Genomic DNA, 21,492 nt, shown 5'->3' with positions numbered 1-21,492 from the left:
TTGTTTATGTTGCTTTGTCTTACAGGTATACCAAACTGGGATATGCTGGCAATACAGAGCCACAGTTCATCATTCCTTCATGTAAGTGTTTTGGGGTACACTGTTGTAGTTTCTAAGGATGTAATTACTTCATTACTTAATTTAGCTCACAATTTGAAGAATATTCATACTTTTGAAATCCCACTTAAATGAGGTCCTGTTTATGATAGATTTATTTTTGAAACTTTAAATGTGTTTTCAGATTACTAGGTACTGTACACTTAGAAATTACAGTAATGTATGAATTTATAAGGAGGCAGTCGTATTTTGCCAATGAACCTTTTGATCATTGGCTAATGGAGAAACCTTAAAAATATGTAACAGTATTAGTATTGAGATCATTAGGGCCATTTTTTGCTGTTTTATCAAACTATGTCTTTTAGCTAAAGTTATTCTGATTAGGATATAGAACCAAATTAACTATCTGTTGGAAATTTTTATCCTTTTTGGTAGTTTGGCACTGACTGAATGATTAGTGGAGTCTTACTGGAGCAGGACAATTCATTTCACTTGACAAATAGAAGCAGGTGTGATTAGAATAAAAGATGATTAAATGAGAACGTTTTATCAATTGTCAGGAGAACTGCAATTTTGGTTCTTATACTGATCCAGGATTTTATCATCCCCCCTCCCTTTTGGAGTGCTTGGCTATTCTGGATTAGTAACAGCATTATTCTACCATGGGAACCAGCTGGTATTAAATTGCTGGTTTGATTTGCCTTGTATGACTCTCTTCCCTTATCTGCATAGCAGTTTATCTTTGGAAGCCTTTCCTGGTTCTTCCTTTCTAAATGCCATGTGAAATTTGGATGTATTCTGGGGAGAACTGTTACAAAACATTAACAATAAATATTCTGGAGGTACTCTCTCTTTTCTTTCTCTCCAGGGAAGAAGAGATTATACCCACTTGTTGCACTACTATTCTAAAGAGGTCTGATATCAATTGATGAAATTAAATGTGGGGGTTTTTTTTGGTCCTTGAAGACAAATTCAGGAATAATTATGCTAATTTCCATTGCTTATTTCATTCTCTCATTCAGAATACAAGTACAGGTAGTCCTTGACTGACCATAGTTCATTTACTGACTGTTCAAAGTTACAATGGCACTAAAAAAATGACCATTTTTCAGACTTAGGATTGTTGCAGCATTCCTATGGTCACGTGATTTACATTCAGATGCTTGACAATTGACTAACATTTATGACAATTGCAGTGTCCCATAGTCATGTGATCCCCTTTTGTGACCTTCTGACAAGCAAAGTCAATGGGGAAAGCCAGATTCACTTAACAACCATATTACTAATTAAACAATTGTAGTGATTCACTTAACAAATGTGGTGAGAAAAGTCGTAAAATGGGGCAAAACTCATGTAACAAATTTACTTAACAACATAAATGTTGGGCTCAATTGTGGTCATAAGTTGAGGACTATCTGTACTTAACATCTTGCTCCTTCAGCATTCTCTGATTGTCAGTGAAAATGATAACTTCTTTCCATGCTCCTGTTTTAAATGCCTCATGTGAAATTCCTCATTCAATGTTTCTTTAATTTTCCCTATAAATACACTACTAATATATTACTATGAACTTAAAGAGATACCATTCTATGTAGTTTTTAATAACAGTTTAATTTAACCGAGCTCTGATTATTAACGTCAAAATAAAATTTAAAAATAAAGTGAAGAACATATGTATAAGAGGAGGGGCTATGTCATGTCGTAGTTAGAAGGATAAATAGTATTCTCCTTGATAGTGAGTTGAAGTAATTAAATGCTGAAAGAAGTCAGAATGTGGCCATTGGTGAACAAGACAGAGGAAACAATATGCTGTAGTAAAAGATACAGGGGCTCAAAAGGTTAAGTTGAATGTAGACCATCCCAAAATAAATCAGAAAACAAAATAAAAGAAAAACAAAGTGAGAATTGAACAGGATCAGTGCTACTATAAACTGCAGGATGTTTGAAAATGAGAACTGGAGTGTATGAGTAATGACTGCCTGATTGAACCCCTTAGTTCAGGGGTGTCAAACTGCCGGCCTGCAGGCCGGTTTCATCATACCGAAGCCGCACCCACCCCATTGCTGGCAATGCAAAAAGAGTCGCGATACGTCATGACATGTCACATGACGTGGCGAGTTTGACACCCGTGCCTTAGTTCTTATAGTATGTTAGATTTATTTTATTTTATTTTATTATTTTATTTAAACATTTATGTAGCCACCCATATTACATCAAACTCTGAAATGATGAAAAAGCATATTCTGTCATTCTTGTTATGGGGTAAAGATTACTTGTAATATTTTGTGGCAGATTCTACAGTGTCTAGAGAGCCATTTATTGTGATAATTTAATTTGGATCCTTGTAGTGGGCAGAGGGTTTTATTCCATGGCCCTTCTGTCTCCACGACTCATTGAAACATTTTATTAACCATATCATTTTTCATAAGTGCCTTAAATAATGCCTTGCATAAATGGCACAGCAAGTGGCAAACTCAAATCCACTTTTACTCATTTTATTAAATATAAACATGTTTGGACTAAGTTGATATTTGAAGGAGAAGGACCCTTGAAATTCCATAACTCTGGGGTGTTGGGAAAAATACACTGGAAAAAGGCTGTAACAAATCACTTCCATATTGCCTGTGAGTCAGTATGAATATCTTTGTGCAATCATCAGATAAAGCTGCATTTGGGAGATATTTTACCTTACAAAAGGATATATATTTTACTGCAGAAACAACACATTTGTTAACAAGAAATTTAAAAGTTTCTAGAATATTTTTGTTATGATCTGTTTCCTTTGCTATTGTCACATTTTCAATATTTTTCCTTAGTATATGACATTTCAGTACTGAAAATGCTAATTTATTCACCACACTGAGCATTTATAGATTGTTAAATCATCAGTAATATATGTACTCTTTTGTTTAGTTTACTTATTTTAATAAACTTCCTTTACATTTTTACTAATTATCTTTAAGAGGTTGGGGTAATGATTAAAAGTGCTTAAAATATCATATTTGTTTCAGAGCGTTTAAAAATTATTATACAACATAAATCCAAGGCAGTCATTTTATATTGCAGGAATAATTTCTGTCTTTAAACACCATGGTAACCTATTTTTTTTTTTTAAACTATCCAGATATAATTTTCAGTTCATAGTGTCAGATGCATTGCTTTTTTCAGTGCTATTTTCTTTTTTAATATTTTAACTAGCCAAAGATCTTGCATATTTAGCAGCCAGATTTTATATTTTATATCTGATAGCTTGTTATTTCTGTAATCCAGAATCAGAAAGTATACAAATAGACAAGTGTCATTAGTAGTGCACTTCAGAAATAAAATCTGATATTTCAGCATTGGTGAAGGACCAAGTGTTGTGATCATTTCTATTCTACTATTATTACTTCTATTATTTCTAGTCTATTCTCTTTCTACTGCAGAATATTATTTATTGTTTACATCTTTCACGAAGAGTGTTAATGCTCTGGGTTAAAGATGAAAGTTTTGTCTGGTTATAGTGATCAATTGATTATATACCGACAGGCTATCAATCCTCAGTGATCTCTTTGGTAAAAATTACTCCAGTACTTTTTGATTTATAATTGTGCATTATTATGCATATTTAGAATGTAATATGAACATTTTGTCAAACAGAGCATGGATAATAAATATTTGCTATAAAAAGAAAGTTAAGAAATAAGAAGAAAGTTCCATGAAATAATATTCCAAGAATTTATTGTAAAATAAGTGGTATTATATAAATGTAATGAGGCTGTGGTTCTGGTATAATGTCTTGTGCTTGCCATTAAAAATAAGATAATTCCTACTTCATTTATATAACTGAAGCACACTGTATTTAAGCCCTTTTTATTGAATCAGAAATAGCGAAATTAAAATTTGAATGTTTAATATAGAGAACCAAATTTGTATTTTGGCTTTATCCCTTAAAGTCCATTGCTACTGAGGTTTTTCTATATTGTTGGGTCTGATACTTCTGTGCAGAATGCTCTTATCTCTCAACTCTGCTTGATTTCAGGCAAACATTTAACACTCTACCCATATCTACGAACTCTGTACACTTTTGTGTACATGGACATTTGCATTAACAACCCCCCCCGCCGCATTCTAGTGATGCTTTAAGTAGAAGGTTGACTTGTATTTGAAATTTATTTTTTCTAGAAAACTGAATAAATATATCAACAATAATATCATTCAGAGTAATCTTTGTAAAAGAATAAATATTTTAGTGAAAATTTAGGGTATAATTCTATCTGTAATTTGGACATTTTTCTTATAATAAAGGTATTGCCATTAAGGAATCGGCCAAAGTTGTCGATCAGGCACAAAGAAGGGTTGTGAAAGGAGTGGATGACTTAGACTTCTTTATTGGGGATGAAGCAATAGAAAAGCCCACATATGCAACAAAGGTATTTAAAATAAAAAGTCACTTTTTTCCCCTCTTTCTTAAGCAAAGAAAGACTTGTCTAACTTTCAGGGATAAGTAGCAATTTGAATTTAATTTTCCTTATACAAATTAATGTTTTATTTACTGTGAACAGCAGTATGTTAATATTTCAGATTAAGATAAAGTTTCAAAATGCTTACCAGTATATTTTAAAACAAGTTATGATAATTGAGCTAATTTAAAAGGAGCAGTATCATATAAAAATGTAAACTGTTTACTAAACAGTGTATAAATAAGCCAGAGCATAGTTAAAGCCTTCTTCTATATTTATTCATATCTATGTGATTCTACCATAAATTTTAATTTAGTATTTTTTTTAAACAATGTGCACATTTTGAACAGTGGCCCATTCGCCATGGCATAGTTGAAGATTGGGACTTGATGGAGAGATTTATGGAACAAGTTATCTTTAAATATTTAAGGGCAGAACCTGAAGACCATTATTTTCTTTTGGTGAGTATAAAATCTGATTTGAAATATTGGCCACTCAGGATTCTGATTACTCAAAGTAGAACAAATCCTTCAATTTGTAAAAACAAGTGTAATATATAATTGATCAAAAACTGAAAAGTGATATCTCTGATATATAGTACAGCACAAAAATATGATATATAATACAAAATTACATTGTAATAAAAATTAAATGCGGTATAGCAAAATAAAACAAGGTGGTTGTCTGGCTTACTGCTTAAGCCCTGCTGACGCAGTGGCTAGAATGCAATATTGCAGGCAAACTCTGCCCACAGCCTGGAGTTCAATCCTGATTGGGCTCAAGGTTGACTCAGCATTCCATCCTTCCGAAATTGGTAAAATGAGGACCCAGATTGTTGGGGGGCAATATGCTGACATTTTAAACTGCCCAAAGAATGCTGAAAAGCACTGTGGGGTGATATATAAGTCTAAATGCTATTGCTATTACTATAACACTGAGAACACATAAAAAACAAGCCCATAAAACAAGATACCAGGGGAATAATTCTTTGGGGAAAATAATTATCTGGAGAAACTGTTTCTGAAGGTATCTATTATTAAGACATTTATAATCACAAAAAGAGTTTAACAAACACACCCAATTCAGGGAGCTTCCCTTTGATGAATCTATTGAAGCAGAAGTTTGGTAGGTAATTTGTCAAGGATGGATTCCTTTTTTAATCAGAGAATTTGGATTCTTTCCATTTAGAAGGGAGTTGGACTCAGTAGCCCAATTGTTCCCTTCCATATCTATAATTATAGCAATTATTGTGACAATAAAGTACTCCTCTAAAATGCTTCTGCATTTTATAGCTTTAAAATCTTGAAATAATATTTGTAGTCTCTGAAGCCAGATGAGAGAAGGAAGTTAGAGCTTACCTATCTAATGGCTGTAAGGTTATTATACTAAAATACATAATTGCAATATATGAAAGAATATGTAAAATTGCTGACCTCATTTAGCTCACTGAAGAATTCTTCAGGAGCAATCTTGATTTTTAAGACAAAATGTTCATGAAATTATGTAAGATTATGTATTTTGAAATATACATGAAATTATGTACAGGTAGTCCTCAAGTTACAAATGTAATGGAGCCTGCCCATTACATTTGTAACTCAAGAACTCGTAGGAGTGAAACTTGTACTTTGAACACAATCACTCCCTGTTTTCACCCATACATTTGCTAATGGAATGCGTGGCTCGTTAAGTGCACATGAGGTATCTCAGGGTGGGGAGCCTAGTGATGGAACAGACCACCTGCTTCAGACCACCCAAGGCCTCCCCCAACCCCCTGAGATATCTCATTCTTCCTCCCGTGGGGGTCCCCACAATTGCTCCCCCAATCTTGCTGCACCGGGTCACTTACCTTGTGAAGATCTGTCTGCTCTCCAGCCTTTCTGTTTCTTTGCCTGTTCCCAGCAAGTGGGGAGAGGAGGTTGAGCGCGCCCTGATCAGCTTCTCTGCCTGCCACATCTGGAGTGGTGGGTAGCCTTGGTGAGTCTTCCTCAAAGGCTTCCAGGCTCAGCGCAAAAAAGCATTTGCATGCTGAATGGAGGTTTGGGGCAGTGAAATCATGTTGCTTTAATCCTCCCAGTGGTGTGCAAATACTTTTCATGCAAAGACTGGAAGCTTCTGCATGCCCTGATCTCGCAGGAAGTCAGGCACCCATTCTCTTCAAAAGCAGATGGGTGCCTGAAGTCGCATGAGATCATGGTCCCAGAAGCTTTCGGCCTCTGGCCTAAAAGTGTTTATGCACCTATGGAGCGCTGATTCAAAGAGCCCCACAGGGCTTGAGAAGGCCTTTGCTACCAAGAACCGAGCCCCTGGAGGGAGCGCGCATCACTCCGGGCCTCCGTTTCTGGCAGCAAAGACCTTGTTGAGGCCTCTGCTGGTGAAAATGGAGCCCCAGGTTGATGCATGCATTGTCCCTGGCCTCCATTTTCTCCGGCAGAGAACTTCAGAAAAGTCCTCTGCTGCTGAGAACGGAACTCTGGGTTGACACATTCGTCACCCCCCAGCCTCCATTTTTGCCGGCAGAATACTTTCTTGAAGGCCTCTACCGCTGACAACATCGCCCCGGGTTGACGAGCGTATCATCTCTGGCCATTTTCGCCAGCAGAGGCCTTTCCTGAGGGCCTCTGCCGGCAAAAATGGGGGCTTGGGGCGACAGGCATGTCAATCTGAGGCTCTGTTCTCAGCGGCAGAGGCTTTTTGCAAAGATGGCAAAAGGCTTTGCAAACGGAAGGAAGGCTTTGATGTTTCAGGCCTTCCCTCCATTTGCAAAGCCTTTTGCTGCAGATCTTGTCCAGGCCTCCGTTTGCAAAGAATAGATGCCTAAAATACCGTGAGATCACGCGAGATTAGTAGCGTGTGATCTCGCGCTACTGATCTTGTGTGATTTTGCGGTACTTTAGGCCTCCATTCTCTGCGAACGCATTGAAGGCTTGAAGCACAAAACAGGCCAAGAAAGCACAGGCCTAGTCCCTATGGAGACCCGGGGAGGGGGAGGGAATAGCATGGGTGAAAGTTGCAGGGCCTCTGCAGTCATTCGTAAGGGTGAACGACTGCCATGGTGTTGCAACATTCATAATTTCGGGACACTAGGGGATGCTTATTGCGTAACTTATCTTGCTATTAAATCTTTTCCTCACTCATTGACATTAACATAGTTTCCAATTTGTATATAGAGTTCCTTAACAGAGTTAAGAGAGTTAAGAGAATTAACAGAGTTGGCAGAGTTCCTCTGTTGTTTGAGAAGATAATGTCTGGGAATAATGGGACAACAATGTTCTATATTTGTAGGCACTACTTTCTTTTTGTGGTGGAAAAGTAAGCATACTTAGGAAGTTAAAAAAAAGGTCTCAACTCAATTCAAGCAAAATACAGTAGAGAGAGAACTTACAGTTCTTTTGGTAATAAATCAGTTCATTCTGTGGTGTTGGATATATTAGATCCTGTAAAGCTATCAAAACAAGTAAAGTGAAGTTAATTATTTAGCTAAAAATATAACATGGCCTACAGAAAGTAGATTCGATTGAGCTGGTAGTTGTTTTTTTTCACAGACTGAACCTCCTCTAAATACCCCAGAAAACAGGGAATATACCGCTGAAATCATGTTTGAATCCTTCAATGTTCCTGGGCTTTACATTGCTGTTCAGGTGAGATGTAGAGTTCTGATTTTATGAAGTTATACTCCTTAAGAAACTATGTGGATTCTGCATCAGTTGCCCTAGAGTTAACTTGTTCTGCATCAGCTGGACTTAGAGATTTTCTTCTAGCATTTGACCTAAATGGTGGTAATTTTATGGGAACTTCAAACAATGAGCTCACCCCAGTTTGGAGTGAGAGGCCTTTTGCATGAAACTCATGCATTTGGAAATGTTCCAAATATGTTCTAAACTGTAGTATAAAGTTTTGTAAAGTCTATTTTTGCAAACAATTAAAATGCATTTCTTTATTATCTTTGTTTTCTTCTGACTGCTGTTGATTGTTAATTTGGGCTATGTAAATCACTGTTCCTGGTATGGGCATTTGGTCCTGTCTTTTCTTTCTGTCGTTGGATAGCTTGCTTAACAAACTACGAGTACTAGTAATGTTGCTTGGGAGGGGTGGCTAATAGTTTTATAGATACAAAATGCACTAACTGCCTCTTATGATTAGGTGTGATGTGAAAATATCACCAATGTGCAAATCATATTAATGTAGAATTTCATAAAGTAATATAAATTAACTTTCTATCAAACTGAGGTAATAGCAAAATGATCACAAAGTATAGTTGTCTTTGTTTTATGTGATATATAATTGTGAACTCTGCTTCTTCTGTCTATTTTCAGGATATAGAGCACCTTATAATAAGAGTTTATTGGAGGAAAGAGCAGCATGGTGCCTATAGTTTTATTATTTCTATACTTAACTCTTCTATAGTGTGTCTATGGTTTACTGTCACAGTATTACTTTTGATAGGATTTGTTTTTTTGTTTAACATTTACAAGACATTTGATATTTGCAGTTGAAGAAAACCATTAAGTCATTCTGATTTATTAACATTTCTTATCAATATTTATTGAATATGTATATTATACTTCTTAACAAAGGAGTGATAATATACCTGATTTCTATATTGGAAAGATTGCATAGTAAGAAACCCATTGTAATACAGTGAACAGTACAAGTAGGAAAGGATATTCTTAACACAATACCCTGTTGAGTTCTTTTTATACCTGAACTCATTATATTTGCAATCACTTTATGCCAGAAAGATAACATGAAAAAGAATATTGTACTTTTGGCCAGTTTAAAATTTATGTAGCTTCAGTGGGATAGTGTTGCTTTCCATCAATACTTTGTCTACTGAGATTATCTCAGTGCTTGAGTGGAATTTCAGAAGAGTTCTAGTTTTTTTTTCTATAGTGCTGCTGCAGTTATTTAAAACTTAACAAACTGTATCTGTGTCTGTTCTTATATGTTCTTCATTTTCTTTTGCATTTATTCTTGTAATTTGGATAATTTTTTTTAGGCTATGTAATGCACTATAAATATATTGAATGATTTTGTCTCATGTAGCATTCATTTTTGGGTATTATGAAACACTTATGCTCAAACTGTTTCCTTGGTAGGCTGTCCTTGCTTTAGCTGCATCTTGGACATCAAGACAAGTAGGTGAACGGACACTGACTGGAACGGTTATAGATAGCGGGGACGGTGTCACTCATGTCATTCCTGTGGTAAGATACAATTACACAGTTTCATTTATTAAAGTATAATTCTTAATACTGTAATATGGAAAGCACAATCTTTTGTTTTCAGTCTTTTTCTCATAAGTTCAGTGCTATAACTTCCCTACAAATTACAAAGTGCAAAATTTTAACACTTATTATTATTTTTTTAACCAGTGTTAAAGAAATATATATTTTTAATTTAGAAACTATAAGGCACTTAAACAGCCTATTTATTTTATTCAAAATTAATTCAGTGATAGCTAACCTGGTGTCTTCAAGATATTTCATTAACAGTTCCTAAAATTCCATACTTGTGGCTGCTAGGAATTAAGTCTAAAACATCAGAAAGACACCATTTGGTATACCTGCTGAAAAGATATGTCCTTCAAAGATTTCATGACATAGAAAATGCTAACATTGAAATACTTGTTTTGGTTCTCTCACCCTTGAGAAAGTGATATTAGACATTATTATTAGATCATGCTGTAGGCTGCCTTTATAAATAGAAAGGCAGGACATAAATGCATTATTAAAATACCCTACAGGTGGTCTGTAACCCTGAAAAATGCAAGTCTTGCTACTTTTGTTAACTCTGAACATAAATTAGGGAGTGGGGGCAAGGGAGAAGGATTATTAGATTAGCAGAATTTTATCTTTTCATCTGCTTAATGTGACATCATCAGAATTGCTTCTGATGAGGTAGAGTGGTCAGGTACTTTCTTGCCCAGGAGTGCACCAGTGGGAAGCAGAAGATCAAAGATAGTCTTTCTGATTGTCACTGAGGACATTTCTTTTACTTCCAGGCTGAAGGTTATGTAATTGGTAGCTGTATCAAACATATTCCAATAGCCGGACGAGATATAACTTACTTTATTCAGCAGCTGCTAAGAGAGCGAGAAGTAGGAATCCCTCCCGAGCAATCATTGGAAACTGCTAAAGCAGTCAAGGTAATATATTTGGTTAACGTAAATGGATATATCAGCAATACTTTTAATGAATATTTATTTATTAAGACCCAAATGCAAATTAATATATTAAGATTCAAAGCCTGATTTTGCATATGTATATTCTGTACCATCCAGAGGTCTTCACAGCAAATTGGAATGAAACCCCAAAATGACAACCCACTCTACAATTACGCACTTGCATCAAGATTTTGTGATACACCAGAAATGGCTACTCTCAATCTGGTGCTCTTTAGATGGCTTTGATTGCTGCTTCCATAATCCAGAGCCTCAAAACGGACATCTAATCTTTTCTGTCTAGCTTTTGTTGAAGGTTAGCTATTTCTAGTGTGAGTAGAGAGTAATGAAATGGAAGGAAAATGTCAGAGATAATCAATAGTTGAAAAGAGTTTCTCTTCTAGCTCCCAATAAAGCCAATGGCAACAGAGAGAAAGATGTTAGAAAGGTCTGGAAACAACTAGTTCTTTGTCTAGTCAGCACTTCACAGTCCTGTGCTATTTATTTCAAGGCATTTGCATCCCCGTAGGAAGATTCCCTTCATGCTTGGGTATATTACAACTTTCTAACTAGGGCTGCCTTTGAAGAGTGGAAATTTTAGTAGGTTCAGTATCTTCATCCAGAATGATGACTGAATATTCATATGATTCTAGGTTACAAGAATTTGTTAACCCTGTATTGTAAGTCAATAATTGCTTCACATCATTAAGTTAATTTTAATTACTTGTCAACTATGATAGATTCTATGGCTAACCCATGAATAAAGGTAAAATAGTTAATATTAGAAACTGAGAGGATAACTAGCTAGCAACTTATTTTTTCTTCTGTATGTTATAATTCGAAATAGACTTCTGGTTCTATATTGCAAAGACCTATAATTCTTTTCCTGGAAGTTCTTTGTCTATATTTTTCCACAAACACATCTATTATCGTGTTTTCCTGAAAGTAAGGCCTACACCAACAATAAGCCCTAGCTTGATTTTTGGGGGTGGGCCTAATATAAGCCCTATCCCAAAAATAAGCCCTAGTTTTTGGGCGAGGCACACACCTAAAAATCAAGCTAGGGTGGGGCTGGGGGTGTAGAGCTGCCCCACCTGCCCCACATCCACTTACCTTGCAGCCACGTCTCTCCTTGCTGGCCCACTTCTTCTTCTGAGGCCTCTTCTGCAGTCAGGCCTACATTTCTCAGTCACAGGACTTTCCGGAAGGCCTGTGCGTCAAGAACTGAGCTATGGATTCAATTCATAGCTCGGTTCTACAAGGCCTCAGCAGCCGAGCACCAAGCTATGGATTGAATCCATAGCTCAGTACTCGGCTGCTTAGGCCTTCTGGAAAAGCCTGATTGCAAAATGCAGGCCCGAATGTAGCTGCAGAACTTTGGCCCCAGAAGAAGTGGACCAGCTGGGTGAGGCTGTCGATGCCAGAGGTGAGGTAAGGCCTACCCTGAAAATAAGACCTGATGCCTCTTTTGGAGGCAAAATAAATAAATAAGACCCAGTCTTATTTTTGGGGAAACATGGTATTATTGATAGGTTTTTGGTTATATGATTGTACAGTATGTTACTATAGCAACAATATGTATGATTGCATTTTTCCATTACTGTCTTGCTGCTGAAAGAACTAAAACAGTTCAGGCTCTTTGGATTCTATAATTTTTATTAGTGGGGGATAAAAATGTATCTGTACTAAATACCAAGTACTAATTATCTAAACATAGGTGGTAAATATTAATTTTTGATATCTTCCCATTTATTCCATTTGTAAACTGCCCACAGTCACTTAGGGGACATAGGCAATGTAGAAATTTGATAAACAAATAAGTACTAATCTGTGTCTTAGTTTTCAAAGAAACTTTTAGTCCTGTTTTATCAAAAAATGATGATATGGAAAGCTTAGATATTTAGTCATGTTGATAAATATGTGTACTTGTTTTTTCCAGGAACGTTTTAGTTATGTCTGTCCAGACTTAGTGAAAGAATTTAATAAATATGATGTAGATGGTACCAAGTGGATTAAACAATATACTGGAATCAATGCTATCTCAAAGAAAGAATTTACCATTGATGTTGGCTATGAAAGATTCTTAGGGCCAGAAATTTTCTTTCATCCTGAGGTAAATTGAAGCATATTATGTGTGTGTGATCTCTTCCTAAATAATATTTTAAGTAAAAGAGGGGATGGTTGTAACATTTTAAACCTACACCAGTGGTGTACCTTTCTTCCCACTGTGAATTAGTTTAATTATACCACCAATGTAGTTTTTATGTTGAGCTGTAAGGTTAAATGCTTCTCCCAGCTGATGCTTTTTTATATTAAACTGATTCATTGCTTAGCATTTGAGATGTGTAGGTGGACTCTAAATTGTTCAGCATAAGATAACAGCAGGCAAACTAGAAAGAGGAAAGTGATCAGAGGACACATTCTAGCTTTCAGTGGGCTGAATCTGGCCTTTTCAAGTGCCCTTTTTCTCTCAGAACAAATGTTTCTATTCTGTTTTCCTTCTGTAGTTCTATATGGCCCTGTGATCCTCTTCAGTGTGCATGCTTAAGCATATTGCATCCCTTTATCTATATTATAAAGCTGGAATATTTTGCTTTAAATCATAATTATATTGTTAGTCACTTTTGATGTGATATGATTGAAGGGCTAAATTCCATCCTCCTAGATCAAGATAAGTTTATCTGATGGGTTACATGTTTGAAAAACCCTACATCTACATTTATACATACCTTAGAGATGGGTAACTGGCTATCTCAGGGCTATATTGACCTAAAATTCCCACAGTTGCTTCATAGTGCTTTACCGCCCTCTCTAAGAGGTTTACAGAATCAGCATATTGCCCCCACAATCTGGGTCCTCATTTTGCTGATCTTGGAAGAATGGAAGGCTGAATCAACTTTGAGCCTGTCAAGATCAAACTCCTAGCAGTGGGCAGAGTTAGCCTGCAATACTGCATTCTAATTACTGCACCACCACAGCTCAGATTATTTTCTCTCATAACCCAAAGCTATGCCTGCAGAAAATCCTGTCCTATCTATTTTCTATCACTACTCACCACAATGGTCTTAAACATCTACAGACATGTTAAATACAATCACAAAAAGCTTATCCAAGCCTATTATAACAGAGAAAACAAGGCAGAAGATGTGGATGTTTGTTTTGCTTCACTTTTCTAACTTCAGTTTCCTTTTAATTAGAAAAAAATTCTTCCCTAAATCTTTAGCCAAATCACTATTTCTTTTCATACATTGCTTCCCATTTAATGTGTGGGTTAATTATCTCTAGTTGTTAAATTTATTCCATCTTTCTTCTGGCTTATTTTCTTGAGGATGCTAGAATAATCCATACTAATCTATCCATTCATTTGTTTTAAAAAACATATGTGGGCTAGTGCTTAAGGCACCAGGCTAGAAACCAGGAAGCTGTGAGTTCTAGGCCTGCTTTAGGAACGAAAATTGGCTGGGTGACTTTGGGCCAGGGTGGTTGTTGTAGGGAAAACAGGAAGTAGGAGTATTAGGTATGTTCACCATCCTAAGAGAGACAGAAATATAGCAAGGTAAAAATATAATAATAGTAATACCTATTTCTGTTTTCAGTTTGCTAATCCAGACTTCACACAGCCCATCTCAGAAGTAGTAGATGAAGTTATTCAGAACTGTCCTATTGATGTTAGACGCCCGCTGTATAAGGTTAGTGAAGCGAGAGAAGATAAAAGTATGGATGTAAAAAGGTATTGCTAGATGCAAAGCATCTATTTTTTTTCTATTTCCTAAAAATCCCCCTCCCTCTCTTTTAGATGGAAGCAGAGTTAAAACAAGTGTTAATATAGATAACTAAAAATAATATTTGAAAGCATGGGGTTGTATTTATCATTTGATATAAATGTGATAATAACAAGTGAACGTGGTATTAGCTGGTTGTGCTTATTGCTCTACTTGTGCTGTCTTCCACTGTGTACATGATTTGATGTAGTACAACTTAATGTGAGGAATTAACATTTTGATCATAGTCAAATGTAGACATTATGCTGAAATCAGTTGTCATGTGATCAGTGGGCTAGTCTAGTTTGTGAAACTGAAAAGGAGTTTTTGTGACCTCCTCTGGATTCTGACCCTCCCAGAATAAATGTCTCCTTGGAGACCTTTGCACAGGAATCCCTTGGGTCTTGGGGATAACTGTGTGAGCCAGCTTGGAAATGCTTTCTGTCAACAGAAGGTCATTTTATCTCATCGGAATCCCCTCAGCTGCTGCCTGCCTTTTAAGATTTGCTTTTCTTCTGTAAGTTTGTTTGGTTCAACTTTATTAAATTTTGTTGATTGGTGAAAGCATATTTGGGCAATGCTATTCTCCCTTCTTAGGGTGCTCAACATGTTACTTAAATGTACAGTTTTGCCCTTCTGTGTAGGAAATAAAGTTTTTGAACAGCTCACCTGTATGGAAATTGCAACTATCTTTCTGTCTTTTATGACTGGCTATAAATGTCATTATTGCCACTATTCCTAATTCCAGAAGTGAATATCTCATTTTCACTGCTGCATAAATGATTTAATTTTGTTTGTGCAATTTCAGAATATTGTCCTTTCTGGAGGCTCAACAATGTTCAGGGACTTTGGACGGCGTTTGCAGCGGGACTTGAAGAGGACTGTAGATGCTAGACTGAAACTCAGTGAAGAACTGAGTGGTGGCAGACTGAAGGTTTGTTTCCTAGACAATACGGTGCATTGATGTGGATGGCCAGTGTTTTCTGATGTAAATGTTTGCTTGGAATGGAAACTTTTAATAAGGTCCTTATATTACTGAATAGAATAGTATTAATCTGATTTTCCTTGTTATCTGTGTAACTTTTTATTACTGTAGAAAGCACTCAGATCTGTGCTTTTGAAATGAACAGTTATGACAAAGTGGCGATCTTTTATCACCCAATGCAGGCAACTGAGTACTTGGTGTTTCAAAAATACATAGGCAGTTGATCTGTTGGTCACCTGGTGTTTGGGTCCTTCATCTTCCCTCTGCATCGCTTCCAGCAGGCTCAGTTTCATTTTACCTCATTATTTGAGATAAAATAAAGTAAATAAAGTATTTTATTCATTATTATTTTAGTTAATTACTGTGTTTTTCATCGGCCCTACAATATCTCTGATGGCTGATGTAGATACTAAAAACATGAAAAGCAGATACTAAATGCATATTCCTTTTAATATTGAGCAATTGCAATTAAATATTGCTTGGACCTGCAAGTATTAGTGAGTTAATATTGGCAATAACTAGCTATGGGGGATACAGATCCTCTAGGCTTGGTGAGGCAACAATCCTTTTCATTCATCTGTTTCAAGGAAAGGTTTATTCTCTATTGTGAAAGAAGTAGCCATAGAGGCTTCAGTACTACCCCCTAGTACTGTAAGCATCAGAAGCAAGTACCAGAAATGATTTAATAAGGTGGATTTGAAGCATCTCAGTTTTGCAAATTTGTAGTGGCCTGTTCTATACTGCACATTCTGAAAGTGTTTCAAGTTTGAAAGCCAGCTGCAAACAGTCTGAACAATCCCTTACCTGCTCAAAATGCCTTTTCAAAGTTCAGATAGTTCAGTTGAAATCTTTGGTACACCTCTAATTTTGAGAATCTTTTTCTTGTTTAAAATTTTATTTTGGTCTTTACTAACAAGTACTAAACTAGGTGTTATTTTGCTTCAACTCTGCACGTTGCTCTGACTCATACAGCACATTAGGAATGACCAATATTATATTTAATAGTATTTTATATATAAATAGTGATCACAATGAAAAATGTGATGAGCTTAAAAGAGATTTATTAGAATTTAAGAAATGAATTGAGAATTTAATAAAGGTGGCTTGGTACTTTGCTAAATTTTAACTGAAAAATTATTTTTACTACTTTTAACATGGAATTGCAATGGAATTAAAACAAATATTCACAATGATAGAATACAATAGGTTAATATTAATTTTGAGATAAAACATTGGAAGCTTATTTACATTATTATTATTACTATTTCCCAGTAAGCTTTTTGCTAAAAAGCTAGCTCATTCTTTTTAGATAGAAATGCCAGGAATTAAATGTAGAAATTATGTATCCAAAGTATATTTTTCAATTAGGTAATTGATCTATTGATCTGTAAACTATATTTTTAGTGTTATTTCTTGAGGTTATTCAGCTATGAGGCTATATGAGAATTTGGTTACAAATAATCAAAGAATTAATCTTCCTCCTCTCTAGGACTATGTAGATCATATTAATCAGTCAAGTAATTCTTGTTAAACTAACCAAAAAATAAAGTTAAATAAAACAATAAAAATTCAGTTAAGATTGTGTAAATCTATTTTTAATAGATTTGATGGCACTGTGGTAAGTTCTTGTGTTTTAATCTTGTTTTCCTCCTTAGAATAATGCTAAAGCATTAATTTTTACACAAAATAATATTGTAATATAGTAAAGTTTGTATAAGTGGACTTGTACATTTTTGTAGAATTAATGTGATTTTGTTTTCCACTGTAGCCGAAACCTATTGATGTACAAGTTATTACTCATCATATGCAAAGATACGCTGTTTGGTTTGGAGGATCAATGCTGGCTTCCACAGTAAGTTTACAAAAATGGAAACTAAATATGAAGAGATTGTTCACTACAACAGTTATTGTAATATTACTACAGGTAGAAGAAGTTTCTTTAAGATTTCTTTGATTGCAAACTGCCCAGAGTTGGCTGAAAGATGCATGGCTATATAAATGTTTTAAATATATAAATATTTTTTGGTAAATAGAATGCCAAATACAATAGGATTATCAACAAATCATGAACTACTCAAAGGGTTCAGTGTTTTTTCCTGTTTGAAAAGTTTTAGGGCCAAATAATGTAAGCTTCTACAAATTTGTAAGTCTTATAGCTTATCCTAGATAAAAGTGCTACCTATCCCTGTCCTAAAATTTCAGAGCAGCATCTGGACCAGGAAGAGATAAAGAACTTACCCAGTCAGGCCCAGTCATAACTGCGTAGGTTCTTTATCTCTTCCTGGTCCAGATGCTGCTCTGAAATTTTAGAACAGGGATAGGTAGATAGGTATCTAGGATAAGCTATAAGACTTACAAATTTGTAGAAGCTTACATTATTTGTCTTTAAGACTTTTCAAATAGGAAAAAACACTGAATCCTTTGAGTAGTTCATAATTTTTTAATAGGAGTAGTGAGTGCCTCAAACCATTTGAGATGTCTTCCTGAGAATACCAGAAAAGACATTAAAAGTTCAGGTCCATTTATTCTAGAGACCCATGCACCTAGCATTCAAATGTACATTAAAAATTGAACACAATATTCAAGATCAGTAATTAACTGCTTATATTTTCATTTCAAAGATTGGAAACTTATTTTTATAGGGTAACTGCATCATTTGTTGTACACATAACATAAGGACAAAAGTATTATCTTTTTAATAGAAATTCTTTGTCCCTTTTCCAAAATGTTTATTTTAATAAATATAAAATTGCAGTAGGATCCAATGCATTAATTTAATTTTCTCTCTTGTTTTCTTTTTCAGCCTGAGTTCTACCAAGTATGCCACACCAAAAAAGATTATGAAGAAATTGGTCCTAGCATCTGTCGTCACAACCCAGTTTTTGGAGTTATGTCTTAAATCTGACATTTAATTAATTGAGTTTAGCAAGGCAAGGAAATGGTCTTTCTCAGTGCTTGTTTATCTGGATGGTCGGTATTAAGATAAGAAACATGACTTGAAAATAAGAAAAAAAGACCAAACACAATTAAACAGGAATATTTTAATAACTGTCTCAACATGCTGATATAGAGGGAAGCCAAAACAATTCAAAGTGGTTTTTTTTCTTTTGAATATTTGAAGCTGTGCATAAACAAACAAAAGAAGTTGGTCTTTATTCTTTTTGTGCCCTAATATTTTGTATATTAATGGAATATCCAAGATTTGATGGGATTTGATGGTATGTAGATAGTCAGCTCTATAATTCTTCTATTGTACTCTTAATGGTGTACAATGCAAGAGCCTGTTTATATTTCCTACTTTTTTATACATTGAGAAAAAAAATATCAGTGATTGAAAGTAATGTTAATATTTGACAAGAAAGAACACCAGTGACCATTTGGAGAGGAATGTGAAAATTAATAATGCCCCCATGGAGTCTCATCATGTAAATTGCTAATAATGTCAAAATATGACCAATCTTCCACTTGCATTCCATACACAATGCAACGTGGCAAATGCTTTTGGAACTGAGGGGCTAGAATCTTGGATTAAGTGATGCCTGCTAGTGCTTTCTGATTATTCCGGTGCATTTTCATTCTATTTCTTGCTTGGGGAAGGGGCGGGAAAGTAAAGACAAGACTGTTGGACAAGTATTGCAGTTCTGTAGTGTCATTTCTAATTGCAACCAAATATTCCGATTATGAAAAATGGGTGTATTCCACCATTCCAATAAAGACACAACATTCTTTTTTAATATTCATGTGAGGCCTTTCAATTTCGTTGTTTAATCATTTGTGAAGGTCCTTCTAATCTGCAATTACAGTTTCTCACTCCATAATTTGGAAAAGATGAGAGGGGATACATGTATGCAAGTGGTGTATTATCTATTTAATAGTATAATGCAGTTTTAGAAGCGTAATTCTAATTAAATATATGTTTTTCATGAGATTTTGGTAAATAAAGCTGTTGCATTCTTGGCGTCTTGTCTCACAGATTTGATACTGTAACTCAAGAGAATCAAGTATAAGAACTATACTGATGGTATGTTTAGTCAGAAGCAGACTTGGTGGGGCTGAGTATCAAGTACGTAGAGTATGTAAAAATAGAAATATTGCTACATTTAACTGAGTGTCATGACAAAACTCTCCTTGACTGGGAACCTTGAGCAGAGAAAGTTTCTGATCATTCAGAAGTATAATAAATTTCCATCTTAAACTTTTGGGTAAGTGTGGGGTGGTCATAACAGGAGACTGGGACTTAAAGTGCATCGTGGCTGTGATCCATCTTTACAAAAATTGAATGAACAAAATTATAACCTAGAATGACATCTGAATCTAGAATTATGTTACATATGCTCAGATGATGAAGGATAATAAGCTTGCTATGAACTAGGGTTTATTAAGGGCTTACAAATCCATTTTAAAATCTAATTTTTTAAAAATAGTTTTTATTGAAGTTTAAAAATGCAGAGATAAAAAACTAATGCAAACTAAGAAAAATACAAAAAACAAAAATGTGCAGAGAGAAAAATAGCAGAGGAGGGAAGGAAAAAAAAATAATAATTCAAATTTGGATGTCCCATGAAACTATCCCCATCCTGGTTGGTTTACCTGCTGATGTGAAAAAAAAAGAGTAAAGCAGAAATTGGAAGCTGCATACATGACTTCATTCACAAGTCAGGATTTCTTATGTCTTACTGTTTACAAAACCTCTAACATTTGTCTCATAAAGAATAGGGATTTCTTCATAGTATCACAGACTGAACTATATGTAGCCTGAAGTGAAGTATCATATATGATACCAAGATCTATTTTGTGGATTTCCTCATGGAACCAGGGATTAGCAAATTGCCATAGATTTGTGCCAAAAGATGCCTTTTGGTATCTAACTCTGATTATCAAATAAACTCACCAGAAAGAAGTTGTTGTGCTTCTATGTATTTAAGATTCAATTATTATTTTTTCCCCAGTGAGTTTAGTTTAAAAATTAAGGATATTTATATAAAATCTTGATTTTAAGGCCAGTTATGGGGAAGGGATGTCCATTAAATCTATGTTTACATAAGTGATGTATGTTTGTCAGTTGTATGATTATGGAAGTGGTATAATTGCATAATTATGCAGATCAAGTAAATTGTATCAATTACATAATTATGGAACTTGACATAATGTTACTTGTCTGAACTGCTTACAATGGACATTGGGCTAAGATATGAGTTGACTTTGCATCTGAAGTTGTCTGAACAGGGATTCATAAAACCTTGCATCAAACTGAATAATGATTTACTTAACTTCTGGAGAAATAGTACATTACTTCAGGAGCTGTCAGTTCTTGATTCTGAAAAAAACCAATGGTATAAAACATCAATGCTATACAGATTTGTAGAGAAGTAAGTTCTATGTTACACAGTAATTCAGTAGGACTCAAGTGGAATTAATTGTGGTCAGGTTTGCAGTCCTGGTCTTCAAGTAAATAATCTTGTTTATTTTTGCATTGTAGAGATGATGCTAAAACCTGTTCTTCATCTTCAGTTCCTCAAACCTTGTGTTATAATACTGGTTTGTAAAACAGTTCTTTTTAGTTGCCAGCTGCTACGATTAGTTGGTAGTAACCTGTGTTTATACCAGTTAAAATTATTTAAATGCTTATTACAGAAATAAAAATAAAATAAAATAAGGTATTTCTTTTTGATGACTTCTATCAGTCCATCCTGCGTGTGTTAATAAGTAAAAGTTAATGGCAAGAATTTACTTACGGTACTATTAAGTAACTTGTAAAGGAACTGGATAATTACTTGTTTTTGTAGTAACTGGAATGCATTAAATTATTTTTTTTTTAAAAAACATCCAAATTTCAGTGAAATACTACTTATAGATGAAAGCCTCTGTTCAGTACTTAATAAACTCATTGTAAGGAATATGTATGGATTTTCTATTTAAAATGAAATTTGTTGAAGAATTATATGAAAATCCTGTGTAATAATAATAAAGAATTGGCATTACCAGAAAATTGTGAAAGACAATTTTGAAAATAATATATTGCATGTAACTGCTAAATATTAGATTACATATATAATGTGTACTGTTCAAATCTTTAATAAAAGCTTT

The 21,492-nt window shown here is 34.8% G+C and overlaps 1 protein-coding gene across 1 annotated transcript in view; it reads left to right on the top strand.

Moving 5' to 3' along the window:
* Nucleotides 1–19,363, top strand: part of ACTR3 (actin related protein 3) — a 33,924-nt gene extending 14,561 nt beyond the window's left edge. Inside the window, exons 2-12 of the mRNA XM_015818567.1 lie at nt 26–81; nt 4,345–4,469; nt 4,850–4,960; nt 8,042–8,137; nt 9,596–9,703; nt 10,501–10,644; nt 12,599–12,772; nt 14,256–14,348; nt 15,229–15,354; nt 17,174–17,257; nt 18,209–19,363. Of these exons, the coding sequence (XP_015674053.1) occupies nt 26–81; nt 4,345–4,469; nt 4,850–4,960; nt 8,042–8,137; nt 9,596–9,703; nt 10,501–10,644; nt 12,599–12,772; nt 14,256–14,348; nt 15,229–15,354; nt 17,174–17,257; nt 18,209–18,304 (1,213 nt within the window). The 3' untranslated portion in view covers nt 18,305–19,363. The remainder of the gene's footprint in view (nt 1–25; nt 82–4,344; nt 4,470–4,849; nt 4,961–8,041; nt 8,138–9,595; nt 9,704–10,500; nt 10,645–12,598; nt 12,773–14,255; nt 14,349–15,228; nt 15,355–17,173; nt 17,258–18,208) is intronic.
* Nucleotides 19,364–21,492: the final 2,129 nt, after the last annotated feature.

This window comes from Protobothrops mucrosquamatus, unplaced genomic scaffold, assembly GCF_001527695.2.
Source record: "Protobothrops mucrosquamatus isolate PMUCROS unplaced genomic scaffold, P.Mucros_1.0 scaffold763, whole genome shotgun sequence".
In the NCBI taxonomy this organism is placed as follows: domain Eukaryota; kingdom Metazoa; phylum Chordata; class Lepidosauria; order Squamata; family Viperidae; genus Protobothrops; species Protobothrops mucrosquamatus.
The sequence above is the reverse complement of the archived record's forward strand: the minus strand, read 5'-3'. Positions and strand labels throughout refer to the sequence as shown.